General features: G+C 40.9%; 1 protein-coding gene across 4 annotated transcripts in view; it reads right to left on the reverse strand.

Moving 5' to 3' along the window:
* RGS22 (regulator of G protein signaling 22) overlaps positions 1 to 14,251 on the reverse strand; it is a 194,574-nt gene that overhangs the window by 151,348 nt on the left and 28,975 nt on the right. For all 4 annotated transcript variants that reach the window (XM_060196009.1, XM_060196010.1, XM_060196011.1 and 1 more), the window contains exon 4: positions 4,847 to 5,068. In XM_060196009.1, the coding sequence (XP_060051992.1) occupies positions 4,847 to 5,068 (222 nt within the window). The remainder of the gene's footprint in view (positions 1 to 4,846; positions 5,069 to 14,251) is intronic.

Genomic DNA, 14,251 nt, shown 5'->3' on the forward strand with positions numbered 1-14,251 from the left:
TTTCTTCCCAGAAGGCTATGGCAGCCTGAGGGCCTTTTAAGTATAAGTAGGCTTTTTAGCTTAATCACTCACTTCTGACCAAGAGATAAATCAGGGTGGGGGAGAGATAGCACAGTGGTTCTTCTAGCGTTTGCCCTTCTTCCGTAGCCAGTCAACAGCGTCAGGTTGAGCCTGATGTAAAGTTTCGAGACCTCCTTTGAATCTGGAGAGGTGGCAGTCGTTGACTATGTGGGTCATAGTCTGTCTGGAGCCGCAGGGGCAGTTCGGGTCGTCTCTGGCTCCCCAGCGATGGAACATAGCGGCGCACCGGCCATGGCCTGTTCGATAGCGACTGAGGAGGGCCCAATCATAACATGCTAGGTCAAAGCCGGGTTGACGCTTGCAGGGGTCTGTGATGAGGTGTTTGTTCTTTACCTCAGCTGACTGCCAACTCTGTTTCCAAGAGTCTGGAACAGAGAAGTTCAGTGTAGGTGTAGGGGACAAGATTGGGTGACGAGACATCAAGCGTTGGACAGGGTGGGCGAAGATATCCGCGTATATTGGCAGGTCCGGTCAAACGTAGACGTGGGAAATGAACTTAGATGATGCTGCATCCCGACAAATATCTGGCGGGGCGATGTTGCTAAGAACTGGCAGCCATGGAACCGGGGTGGAACGGATGGTTCCAGAAATTATCCTCATGGAGGAATATAATTTGGAATCGACCAAGTGAACATGGGGCTACGGAACCATACTGGGGCACAGTATTCTGCAGTGGAATAGCATAATGCCAGAGATTATCGTAGTGTGGAAGCGCTCGCGCCCCATGAGGAGCTGGTCAGTCTTGCAATGATGTTATTCCTCGCGCCCACCTTTGCTGCAGTTTTTATGAGATGTTCATGAAATGACAGAGTGTGATCGAGAGTAACGCCAAGATAGACTGGCTGGGCTTCATGCCGGATTCTCGTATCGCCAAGCTGCACATTAAGCTCACGCGAGGCTGAGGCATGGTGTAGATGGAAAACAGATGATACCGTTTTTGCAGTGCTAGGGATTAGTCACCATTTTTTACAGTAATCAGGTATCAGAGATATCACAGTGGTTATGCAAAGACACTCCTACACCCCGAGGATCCAAAGTCCAGAGCTCATTTCAGCTGCTCTGCCAGGAGCCAGAACAAAAGTAGACAACAGTCCTTGGCTTGTGAGTTTCCAAACAAATCCTGTTTATACTCTTTGGGTTCTGTGGCAATTATTCACTGTGTCTCCCACTTCATCAGGAGAGCAATGTGGAAAGGTTCCCACTATACAGCCCCACCTCTAGTCCACCAGTATGTAGATCTCCTGAGTTTCCTGGCCAGTTCTCTAACTCCCAATGTCAGCACGGGGCCTCCCCACTGCTGCTCCAGCCTCCAAGGGGCAGTAGTTCTTCTTCTAGCGTTTGCCCTTAGGGGCAGTAGTAACAGAGACTCACAGTTGCATTTGGTGAGCATTAGGGGAGTCTTCTCCTCCCTTCAGCAGTCTTTTTGTTGGTAAAATTCAGACTGGAGGTGGCGCCTCAGCCAGCAAACTGCCTTTTACCAGCCACTGGGAGTAATATGGGCTTTAGCCCCAGGAATTTCTCCTTAGGCTCCTCTCTGTCTACAAGCCACACATGTTTGCAGTCACCAGCAATTTGGTAAATTCCCAAAGTAGTTCTAATCTTGTCTGGGTGTGGTACCACGTGACCCCCTTTGATATTCCTAGTTGACTGTGTGAGAGAAGAGGAGAGAAAGGCAGCTGCTGCTACTCTGTAGGCCCGCCTCTGGAAGTCTTTTTTTTTTTTTTAACCAGAGCACCAATCAGCTCTTCCTTATGGTGGTATAGGGGATTGAACCTGGGACTTTGGAGCCTCAGGCATGAGAATCTCCTTGCATAACCATTATGCTATCTGCCCCCACTCATAAATTCATTTTTAATAGCTGAGTTGTATTCCATTGTGTATATATACCACAACTTTCTCAGCCACTCATCTATTGTTGAGCACCTGGGTTGCTTCCAGGTTTTGGCTATTACAAATTGTGATGTTATGAACATAAGTATACACAAATCTTTTTGGATGGGTATGTTTGGTTTCTTAGGATATATCCCTAGGAGAGGAATTGCAAGGTCATAGGGTAGGTGCACAATGCTAGAGCCTTGTGAGAGTCCTCCAGACTGCTCTCCACAGTGGGTGAACCAATTTACATTACTACCAGTGGTGCATGAGGGTTCTTCTGCCCCTAAATATACATTTCTATTTTCATTCATTCACATCACTTAAAAACAGGAAGAAAAGCATTGTTTGATGGGTGAGGAAAATTAAGTTCATCAAGATAACTTAAGTGGAGGTAGATAGCATAATGGTTATGCAAAGAGACTCATGCCTGAGGCTCCGAAGTACCTGGTTCAATCCCCAGCAACACCATAAACCAGAGCTGAGCAGTGCTCTGGTGTTTCTCTCTGTGTCTTTCTTTCTCTACATCTCTCTCAAAAATAAAATAAATATTTTTTTTAAAAAAAAGGTAACTTAAGAACACAGAACTCTTGGGGGGTTGCGTGGTAGCGCAGTGGGTTAAGTGCATGTGGCGAAGCACAAGGACCGGCGGCGTAAGGATCCCAGTTTAAGCCCCCAGCTCCCCACCTGCAGGGGAGTCACTTTACAAGTGGTGAAGCTGATCTGCAGGTGTCTTTCTCTCCCCCCTCTATCTTTCCCTCCTCTCTCCATTTCTCTCTGTCCTATCCAACAACGACAACATCAATAACAACAATAATAATCACAACAATAAAACAACAAGGCCAAGAAAAGGGAAAAAATAATAAAATAATTTTAAAAAGGAACACAGTCCCTCTTAAGTTAAAGAGTCAATATTTCAACTTAGGTATTATTGACTTTTTACCATGTTCAACTGAAATGTTTAATGGTAATAGTTTTCATTCATTTTTGAGGTCATCTTATTTGAAGTCAGAAGTTAAAAGAAAAAAAATGAAATGCCTTCTCAAATATGTTACCTCCACCAAATCATCAATATTTCTCCACCAAAGCCCCCTGAAAATATGTTTGGATTCATTTTTCCTGGAGTGCGTCAAGCCTTTTAGATCTGGAAGTCTGCTCTCTTCCTTAATTTGGGGAAAATTCTCAGCTTGTACTTTTTTCAAATAGGAATTCTGTCTTTGTTTCTTTCTCTCTCTCCTCCTTCTTATACGTCTATGACACAAATATTGTTCCTCATGATATTTTCCCATAAGTCCGATGTTATCTTCATTTGTTTCACTGTGTTGCTCTTTTTGATTTTGTTTTGTTTTGTTTTGTTTTTGGTGGAGGAGGACACCAGGATTCTGGACTTCTTTCTTATGGTGTTAGTGCATCTGAGTTCCCAGATCATTCCTACACTCATTTTTCCATGTATGTTGTTTTCATTGTGGTAGTGGTAGCAGGATTAGGCAGAGGCTGCTAGTCCACCACCATTTTAGTTGGCAGTCTGAATTTTCTATTTTTATATCATGCTCAAAAGACTAAGTGCAAATATTGAGAGTAGAATTTAAGACCAAGGAGATCAGAGTCACACAATGTACCCAAAGGTCAGAAATCTCAATTCCTAACTACTTGACAGGGTAGATACCAAATGCAGAAAGATACCCACATTTTCTATAACGCTTCTAATCGATAAATAAAAAAATACATGTATCCCCTATAGGACCTTGCCCTCAATGTGGATCAGCAATGGTAGGGACTGTTCCATTCTCTGAAGGGAGGTTGGACAACATACCACCTGAGGAAGATGCATCCTGCAATGAGTGCAGCCTAGAATGTTCCTAGTCTTGACTACAGAATGCGAGCTCAGACCTACAGGAATGCAGAGGTTACACAGGCTTCTGTGCTGAATATGGGCCACAGATCAAATCGATGGGGTTTACAGTTAACAATATTTTTATACTTTTACCATATTTAGGAGCTACGCTCTTCCCTGATGCAACTTTCTAGTCCCTGTTCCAACTATGACATTATCTCCCCCAGACAATACCTTAGGTCCACCTGCATGTTAGCTATCAGACTCAGGCAAAAACTAGTAAAGTCATGGGCCCCTTAGAATATACCTAAAATAGACCTACTACTTTTTCCAAAACGGAGACCCCAAATCTCATCTGCAATATTCTTGCCTTTAGGTTCATGATTAGCCAACAATTTGTTCTGCTTTATATATTAACCCTTTTTCAGCAACTAGGTTCCAGATGGTACCATGATGCCAACCTGACTTCCCTGGGCAGACACCCACACCGGTATGACCTGAAGCCCTGCCTCCCCCACAACCCTGCCCCAGATAGGCTGGGAGTATGGTTCAACGTGCCAATACCCATATTCAGTGGAGAAGCAATTACAGAAGCCAGACCTTCCACTTTCTGTACCCCACATTGATCCTGGGTCCATACTCCCAGAGGGATAAAAAACTGGAAAGCTCTCAAGGGAAGGGATGAGATACAGAGTTCTGGTGGTGGGAATTGTGTGGAATTGTACCTCTCTTATCCTATTGTCTTGTCAATATTTCCATTTTATAAATAAAAAAAAAAGATATGTACTACCCAAAATTAACTTGACAGTCTAAATATCCACAATGGATTATATATCCTTCTCATATTAACAATCAGACAGCAACAAAAATGTTAACTAAATTGGCCATTTTACAAGAATACGATGATAACTAATGATGATAACTAACAAATACTATGTGTAAATATAACAAAATTTAACAGAGTTACATTTCAGAAAGGAAAGCCCAAGGAGCTTCATGAGAATCTCGCCTAATCCTTTATCTACTTAGCAAGATATAAATTCAAATGCACTTTCTTACCATAATATTGTAGTTGATGTTTATGGTCTCATCTTCATAAGGGGCACTCATGTGAAGAGATGTAGCATCATTCTTTCCTTTCCTTACAACGTCATAGATAGGATTTCGAGGTTGTTGGCTTTGTAGGATTCTTTTCAATTGCTTTTCCAAAAGTTGTGGAGCATTGTTAGCTACTTCAAAAACCCCATAATCTGCATTAAATCTAATTGCCTCTGAAAAGGTCTGCAACATAAATTCATGAGACTATATCTTAATATTTTTAAAAACCAGATACTCACTGTTTTTAAGACTTGTTACCTTACATATAATATATACATATAAATAAAGTTTTGTATTATTTTGACTTTTTTCATGCTTTATTAAGCATTAAACGTAGAGAGGGAAAGAGAAAAAGAGACATCTACAGAACTTCTTCACCACTAGTGAAACTTCCCCCACCTAGGTGGGGCAAGAGGGCTTGAACCCAGGTCCTTACACATGGTAAAGTGTGCACTCAATCAGGTGCACCACCCTGTGACCCCAAGTTTTGTATTCTTCTGTTTAATATTTTATGGGGGGGGAAGAGGGAGAGAGAACTGAGACCAGAGCACATTGCTCAGCTCTAGCTGAAGGTGGTACTGGGGGATCAAACCTGATACTTTTGAATCTTTGGCGTGAAAGTCTTTTACATAACCATTATGTCATCACCCAAACACTTATTTGTTTGTTTGTCTTATTTTTTTCTTAAGAGCATCACTACTCAGCTCTGATTTATATTAGTGAATGGGGTTGAACATGATACTTTGCAAATTATGTATTTAGTCATTACCTCTTCCCTTTAAGGAGTTTGGGAATCTCTGACTACAAGTAAGATAACCCACTGAAACTTTTCATCCTGATATTCTTATGCCATGAGGTAATTTATGGAAGAATTCCCCTTTGTATAAACATCTCTTTGGAACTGGAAAGAAACACACACCTGGTCTTTATGAAGCAATGTTATCCTCTTAGAAGGGGGTGAACTATGGAAGAATGAGTAAGGGGAAAAAAAACAAAACTCCTGTTATCTCTTTCATCCCCAGAACCCACAAAAGCTAAAGTCTCCCTTGCGCAAAAGGAGAAAATTAAGTACAATCTGTTCTTCATTTAAGATCATTTCAACACCATTCCTCTCCATGCGACCAAAAAAAGTGAAAAACAATAACATTTCTGAGTTTTTCTCAGTAATTACTAAATGCTGCCAATTTTTATTTTAAAAGTCAGTCAGTTAACATACAACAGTCAGAAGATTTGCAGCCAGTTTTCCAATAAATAACTCAGTGGCATTAAGTAAATCATTGAACATACTTGGGGGCCTCCAACTCCTTAACAAGTATATGGTGAACTTGTCTGTGTCTTTTTCCCATTGTTTTTGTCCTCAAAATCTAGAAATGAGTCCCCTTTTCAAAATATTAATTTACTTTAGTACACCTTTAGTGAACTGCCTATTAGTGCTGATTAATACATATACATATTTTAGTTATGTGGTAGAAGACATTAAATTCAGTCTTGGACTTCTCCAGGCAGATATGTCCTGGAACTTCCTCTTTCCAGAGCTCTACCCCACTAGAGGAAGAAAGAAATAGGCTGGGGGTATAGATCGACTGGCCAACACCCAAGTCCAGCAGAGAAGCAATTACAAAAGCCAGAACTGCTACCTTCTGCACCCCAATTTTGATCCATACTTCTAGTGGGAGAGAAGTGATACGAGGGAGAGGATAAGAGGGCTCTAAACTCTAGCTCCATCAGGACCTGCAGAGAGAGGGAAAAAAAGGGAAGAGCATTTGGATGTAGGGTCATGAGAGGCTCGGAGGGGAAGAGAGGACTGGACTTGGAAGAAAAAGGGGAAAATTATATACAGATGTATACAGCTGTAGAGATAAGATTCAACCCATGTCTGCAACCTTGGGAGAACCAGGATGGTTTGCAACAGAGGGATCAGGGATTCAGAACTCTGGTGGTGGGAACGATGTGGAATTATTATTTTTTTAAATCTCTTTATTGGGGGATTAGTGTTTTATAGTCAACAGTAAATACAATAGTTTGTACATGCATAAAATTTCTCAGTTTTCCACACAATGTGGAATTATATATACCCCTGTTGACGTGCAATTTTATAAATCAATACTAAATCACTAATAAATAAATAAATTTAGTCTTGGATCAGAAGTTCTTGGGAGATCATTAATTCTTTCAAGCCTTATGAGACTGCAAGATATGCCATAGCTAAATTTTAGTAAATTTAGCTATGGCAGATAGACTAAAGTAAAAGTAAAGTCAGAAGTACAATGGGGGGGGGAGCCAAGATGGTGACTTGGAGACAACACCTGGTGTGTGCTCCAAAAAGAAGCAGCTTACAACCTGGGGTTCTCTGGAGAGGCCACCGAGTTCCAGATGCTAACATGATGTCAACCTGACCTCCCTGGGCAGATGACCCCACCAATGTGTCCTGGAGCCTTGCTTCCCCAGAGCCCCACTCCATTAGGGAAAGAGAGAGACAGGCTGGGAGTATGCCTGTCAATGCCCATATCCAGTGGAGAAGCAATTACAGAAGCCAGACCTCCCACCTTCTGCACCCCATACTCCCAGAGGGTTAAAGAATAGGAAAGCTATCAAGGGAGGGGATGGGATACAGAGTTCTGGTGGTGGGAATTGTGTGGAGTTGTACCCCTATTATCCTATGGTTTTTGTCAGTGTTTCCTTTTTGTAAATAAAAAAATTTTTAAAAGAGATATAATGTACAAATGATCTATGAGCATGAATGTGAATGTGTGTGTGCATGTGTGTGTGTATGTGTGTTTTAATGTCAAGTAACATCCTATCTTTAAAAATCTGATAGTCTCCCCTTCTAGGGAATTTAAAGTGCATGGGCCACAGAGTTCAGTTAGAATGTTAGTACAGAGGTCTTGGGGCTAAAATTTCCTCCTGAAAATGGAATGCACAGTTCAGTGTGTAAGTAACAATAAGCAGTAAATTGTATGTAGAGTTACTTCAAATAATGTGTTTTATTGGTTGCTCACTATATCCATCTTTCAAGCATAGAATTCAAGCTGGTACTACTTACTTAGATGTCAAATATTATCTGTGAATTATACTATCACTAGACAGAGCAGACAAATAAGTCTACTGTTATCAGAGATCAGATTCACCTAGCTGTGGGAAGGAACTGAATTAAATTTGGTAGAAAATTAACATCAAATACTAACTAGGGTGAAAGAAATGAAGCAGCTTCAGAGACCATCTGGAAAAGATTTCTTAGAGTTCTGAAAATCCAAGGGACAAGAGAACAAGCCTGACCTATATTTGTTGTTTTCCATCCCTTTCTCTGCTTCCTATTCTCACACCTGTTAGCCAGAGGAACACAAAGCTGTGACAAACTAGAGCAAAGAATTCCAATTAGTTTTATGGACAAATAAAATACTTCCTGCTAATCAAGTATAATAATGCTCCAGTAATAATAATTTTAAAACACTTTATATAGACTATGACATACTGAGATTCTCAGTCATCAATTTTACTTAGTAGTAAATAGTAAGATACAGGTGGTAGAATTAATAGGAAAGGGGCTGGGTGGTAGCGCACCTGGTTGAACACACATATTACAATGTGCAAAGCTCTGGGTTTGAGTCTCCAGTCCTCACCTGCAAGGGGAAAGTTTTTCAAGTGGTGAAGCAGTGTTGCAGGTGTCTGTCTCTCTCCCTCTCTATCACCTACTTCTCTCTCGACTTCTGGCTGTCTTTACCCCATAAAGATAATTTTTTTTCTTCAAGGATTATTTTAATAACAAGGTAACATACGATTATCTAATATTTATTTTTCATCACTAAAGCGAAAACATCTGGTTCAATGGGTAAAAACAACTTGCTTTTTTCTGATGTACACTTCAGTGCAATTAAATGCCAACAGTCTCTCCTTTTTTTCATATGGGAAAAGAAAATTCCATTGAAAAATCACTCGAAACTTGGATAAAAATCCCACAGCTATATTTTTCACTCTGCAGTCTACATGATTCAGAGGATATATGGTCAAAGCTTTAATTCAACCCTTTAGATAAAGAAGACATCCCAGCTCGCATAATCTCATCAACCAGGAGAATGTTGGTAGCAATAACAGTGCGGGAGTGAAGAAGCTGCTTCTTTACACAGTAGTTGTCCCATATGCCTACGTCTGCTGCCACCATTGGCTCACCTGTGTTCAGGTCCACACCCACAAGTTGACCTGATTCTGAATGTTCTGCTTGAATTTTAACTAGTGTTTCCTAAAGGTCGAAGTCAGAGTTCTGGGCAAGAACCTTAGGAATAATGAGCAAAGCATCGGCAGATAAAAAATATTTTTAAAAATAACAGGAGTGGAAGGAAACATAGCACAGTGATTATGCAAAGAGACTCTCAAGCCTGAGGCTTCAAAGTCCCAGGGTCAGTCTCCCACACCACCATAAGCCAGAGTTGAGCAGCATGCTGGTAAGAAAGAAAGAAAGAAAGAAAGAAAGAAAGAAAGAAAGAAAGAAAGAAAGAAAGAAAGAAAGAAAGAAAGAGAGAGAGAGAGAGAGAGAGAGAGAGAGAGAGAAAGAGGGGAAGGAAGGAAGGAAGGAGAAAAGAAAAGAGAGAAATAACAGGAGTGATGGCAACTACTGTTTATGAATATCAACCATTTGCCAGATATGATGATGAACATTTCAAATGTGCTGTCTGAAACCTTTCCACCTTCCTGAGATAGCCCCTGACATTAGAAGGCTGTTCAGGGCTGTGGGGGCACACCTGGTAGAGCACACATGACCATGCGCGAACATTTGGATTCAAGGCCCCAGTCCCCACCGGGGTGAGCCTCTCTAGTGGTGAAGCAGTACTGTAGTTGTCTCTCTTTCTCACTCTCACTCTCTTTCCTTCTTCCATCTCAATTTCTCTCTGTATCTATCAGATAAACAAACATTTAAAGGATCTTCAGGATGCTTAAATAATGGTCCGTGAACTGAGCAATAATAATGCTCAATCAAAGCTAAAGAAAAAAGTCTATCAGGGTTCAGGCAGTGGCACACTTGATAAAGTGCACATATTACAGTGCACAAGGATCCAGGTTCAAGCCCCAGGCCCCCCACCTGTGGGGAAAAAGCTTCACAAATGGTGAAGCACATCTGTAGGTGTCTGTCGGTCTCTCTCCCTCTCTACCTTCCCCTCCCCTCTCAATTACTCTCTATATATTCAAAAATAAACAATATTTTTTTAAAAAATAAGCAAGTCTATTTATAAAGACAGAACATTTCTCCTTGTTTACACACTGCTCACTATATGGCAAAACTAGCAATGTACTGACCACTGTCTCAAATCCAGTAATAGTGCTAACAGCATTTTGAAGTTAATAGAGTTAGGATTCAAACCCAAGCCTGTGTTCTTCTCAGAGTTATACCCACTGGCAACCATGACACAAGAGGAAATAGATAAACTTGACAAGCCAGTCAATAGTAAAAAAAATTGAAACAATAATCAAAAGCCTACCCAAGAACAAAATCCCAGGCACTGATGGTTATACTAATGAATTTTACAAAACAAAGAAGAACACCCATTTTTCTCACTCTTCCACAAAACAGAAGAGGAGGGAACACTCCCAAACACATTCAATGAGGCTAACATCACCCTGATCCCTGAAGCAGGAAATGACCCCACCGAAAAAGAAAACTATAGACCTATATCCCTGATGAACATCGATGCAAAAAACCTCAACAAAATCTTAGCTAATCGAATACAACAACATATTGAGAGAATAATCCACACCAAGATCAAGTGGGATTCATCCCTGAGAAACAGGGATTGTTCAACATCCATAAATAAATAAACATAATCCACTATATCAGCAAATAGATTTAAAAAATCACGATTCTATCAATCTATGTAGAAAAAACATTCAGCAAGGTGCAACACCCATTTATGATAAAGGCCCTCAAGAAACTGGGAGCAGAAGGAAAATTCCTTAACATAATAAAGGCTATATATGATAAACCCATGGCTAACATCATAGTCAATGGGGAAAAATTGAAAGCTTTTCCTCTAAAATCAGGAACTAGACAAGGGTGCCCACTCTCACCACTTTTATTCAACATAGTCCTTGAAGTCCTTGCCGTTGGGGGGGGGAGGGGGTTGGGCAATAGCGCAGCGGGTTAAGCGCATGTGGCACAAAGGGCAAGGACTGGCGTAAGAGTGCCAGTTCAAGCCCCAGCTCCCCACCTGCAGGGGAATCACTTCACAGGTTGTGAAGCAGGTCTGCAGGTGTTTTTCTCTTACCCTCTCTGTGTCTTCCTGTCGTATGCTTTACATTGGTTTGTTCTAGCCCTCCCCCGTCAAGAGAATTGGATCAGTCCAGTTAATTTCGCAGGCCGCTTGGCCCTGCCCCAAGGAACCCTGGGAGAGGGTTCCTGAATTCCAGAGTGCCAGAGTTGGAGGGTTCCTGAGTTCCTGAGTTCGAGAGTAAGAGAGAGAGTGCTTGCGTCGCCACAAAGAGACAGCAGAGTTCTGTTTGGTTATTAGTTTGTCTTAGTTTATGAATCGTTGTTCCTGAATAAAGAAATACAGCTGCCCTGCCCAGCCGTTGTCTCCGCGTCTCTGTTACCCGCCCGTGAAGCCAACCTGCTGGCAAGAGCCTTCCGAAATTTTAACAACATCTTCCCCTCCTCTCTCCATTTCTCTCTGTCCTATCCAACAATGATGACATCAACAACAATAACTACAACAACAATAACAAAATTTAAAAAAATAAGTCCTTGCCATCGCAATCAGACAAGAAAGAGATATTAAAGGAATCCATATTTGGAAAGGTTGAAGTTAAATTCTCATTATTTGCACATGATATGTTAGTATACCTAAAAGACCCTGGAAACTCTGCCTCAAAACTACTGGAAATCATCAATGAGTTCAGTAAAGTAGTAGGCTACAAAATCAATTCTCATAAAACTATGGTATTTCTTTACACAATATAGTAAGGTGTCAGGCTACAAAATTAGCATACAGTGGCATTCCTCTATGCAAACACTAAGCTGGAAGAAGAATTAATCCAGAAATCAATTCCTTTTACTATAGCAACAAAACATAAGATATCTAGGAATAAACCTGACCAAAGAAGTGAAAGACTTGTATACTGAAGATTATGAGGCACTACTCAAGGAAATTGAAAAAGACACAAAGAAGTAGAAAGATGCCCCATGTTCATAGGATGGAAGAATTAGCATCATCAAAATGAATATACTACCCAGATCCATATACAAATTTAATGCTATCCCCATCGAGATCCCAACCACATTCTTTAGGAGAACAGAACAAATGCTACAAATGTTTATCTGCAACCAGAAAAGACCTAGAATTGCCAAAACAATCTTGAGAAGGAAGAACAGAACTGGAGGCATCACACTCCCAGATCTCAAATTGTATTATAGCACATTGTCATCAAAACTGCTTGGTACTGAGAACATGAATAGACACACTGACCAGTGGAATAGAATTGAGAGCCCAGAAGTGAGCCCCCCTACCTATGGACATCTTAATTTTGACAAAGGTGCCCAGACTATTAAATGGGGAAAGATGAGTCTCTTCAACAAATGGTGTCGGAAAAAATGGGTTAAAACATGCAGAAGAATGAAACTGAACCACTATATTTCACCAAACACAAAAGTAAATTCCAGATCAAGGACTCTGATGCTAGAACAGAAACTATCAGATACTTAGAGGAAAATATTGGCAGAACTCTTTTATGTTTAATTTTTAAAGACATCTTCAATGAAATGAATCCAATTACAAAGAAGAATAAGGCAAGATTAAACCAATGGGATACATCAAATTAAAATCTTCTGCACAGTAAAAGAAACCAATACCCAGGGGCCAGGTGGTGGCACACCCAGTTAAGCGCACACATTACAGTGCACAAGGACACAGGTTCAAGTCCCTGTCCCCACCTGCAGGGGTAAAGCTTTACAAGTGGTGAAGCAGGGCTTTAGGTGTCTTTCTGTTTCCCTCTCTCCTTCCCCCTCCCCTCTCAATTTCTGTCTCTATCCAATAATAAACAAAATAAAATAAAAAGATGTTTTTAATGTTAAAAAAAAAGAAACCAATACCCAAAGAGACCTCCTACAGAATGGGAGATTTTTACATGCCATACATCAGACAAGAGGCTAATAACCAGAATATATAAAGAACTTACTGAACTCAACAACAAGAAAACAAATGACCCCATCCAAAAATGGGGAGATAATATGAACAGAATATTCTCCATAGAAGAGTCCAAAAGACCAAAAAACATAAGAAAAAACTGCTCCAAGTCTTTGATTGTCAGAGAAATGCAAATAAAGACAACAATGGCATACCACTCCGCTCTTGTGAGAATGTCATACGTTAGAAAAGGTAGCATCAACAAATGCTGGAGAGGTTGTGGGGACAAAGGAACTCTTCTGCTGCACTGCTGCTGGGAATGTAGATTAGTCCAACCTCTGTGGAGGGTAGTTTGGAAAATCCTCAGAAGGCTAGAAGTGGGCCTACCCTATGACCCTGCAATTCTCTCCTGTGGATATATCCTTAGGAACCCAACACACCCATCCAAAAAGATCTATGTATGCCTACACTCATAACAGCACAATTTGTAATAGCTAAAACCTGGAAGCAATCCAGGTGTCCAACAACAGATGAGTGGCTGTATAAGTTGTGGTCTATATACAGAATGGAATACTACTCAGCTATTAAAAATGGTGATTTCACCTTCTTTACCCCATCTTGGATGGAATGTGAAGCAATCATATTAAGTGAGATAAGTCAGACACAAAAACAGAAGGATGAATATGGGATGATCTCACTCATAGACAGAAGCTGAAAAACAAGATCAGAAGGGAAAACACTAAGCAGCACTTGGACAGAAGTTGGTGTGTTGCATCAGAGGAAAAGACACTAGGGTGGGAAGTAGGTGGAGTGTTCAGTTCCTGGAACATGATGGCAGAGGAAGACCTAGTGGGAGTTGAATTGTTATGTGGAAAACTGAGAAGTGTTATGCATATAAAAATTATTGTGTTTTCTGTCAACTGAAAACCAATAATCCCCCAATAAAGAAATTTTGAAAAGAGAGAGAGAGAGCAAGCCTGGGACAGCTGTTTAGAGCTGTTGAAGCCATAGGCTTAAGAGTGAGGTCCAGGACCAGTCAACGCCCATGTTCAGCGAGGAAGCAATTACAGAAGCCAGACCTTCTACCTTCTGCAACCCTCAATGACCCTGGGTTCATGCTCCCAGAGGGCTAGAGAATGGGAAAGCTATCATGGGAGGGGGTGGGTTATGGGGATTGGGTGGTGGGAATTGTGTGGAGTTGTACCCCTTCTACCTTATGTTTTTGTTCATTAATCCTTTCTTAAATAAAAAAAATTAA

The sequence above is a fragment of the Erinaceus europaeus genome, chromosome 8, assembly GCF_950295315.1.
Source record: "Erinaceus europaeus chromosome 8, mEriEur2.1, whole genome shotgun sequence".
Lineage (NCBI taxonomy): Eukaryota > Metazoa > Chordata > Mammalia > Eulipotyphla > Erinaceidae > Erinaceus > Erinaceus europaeus.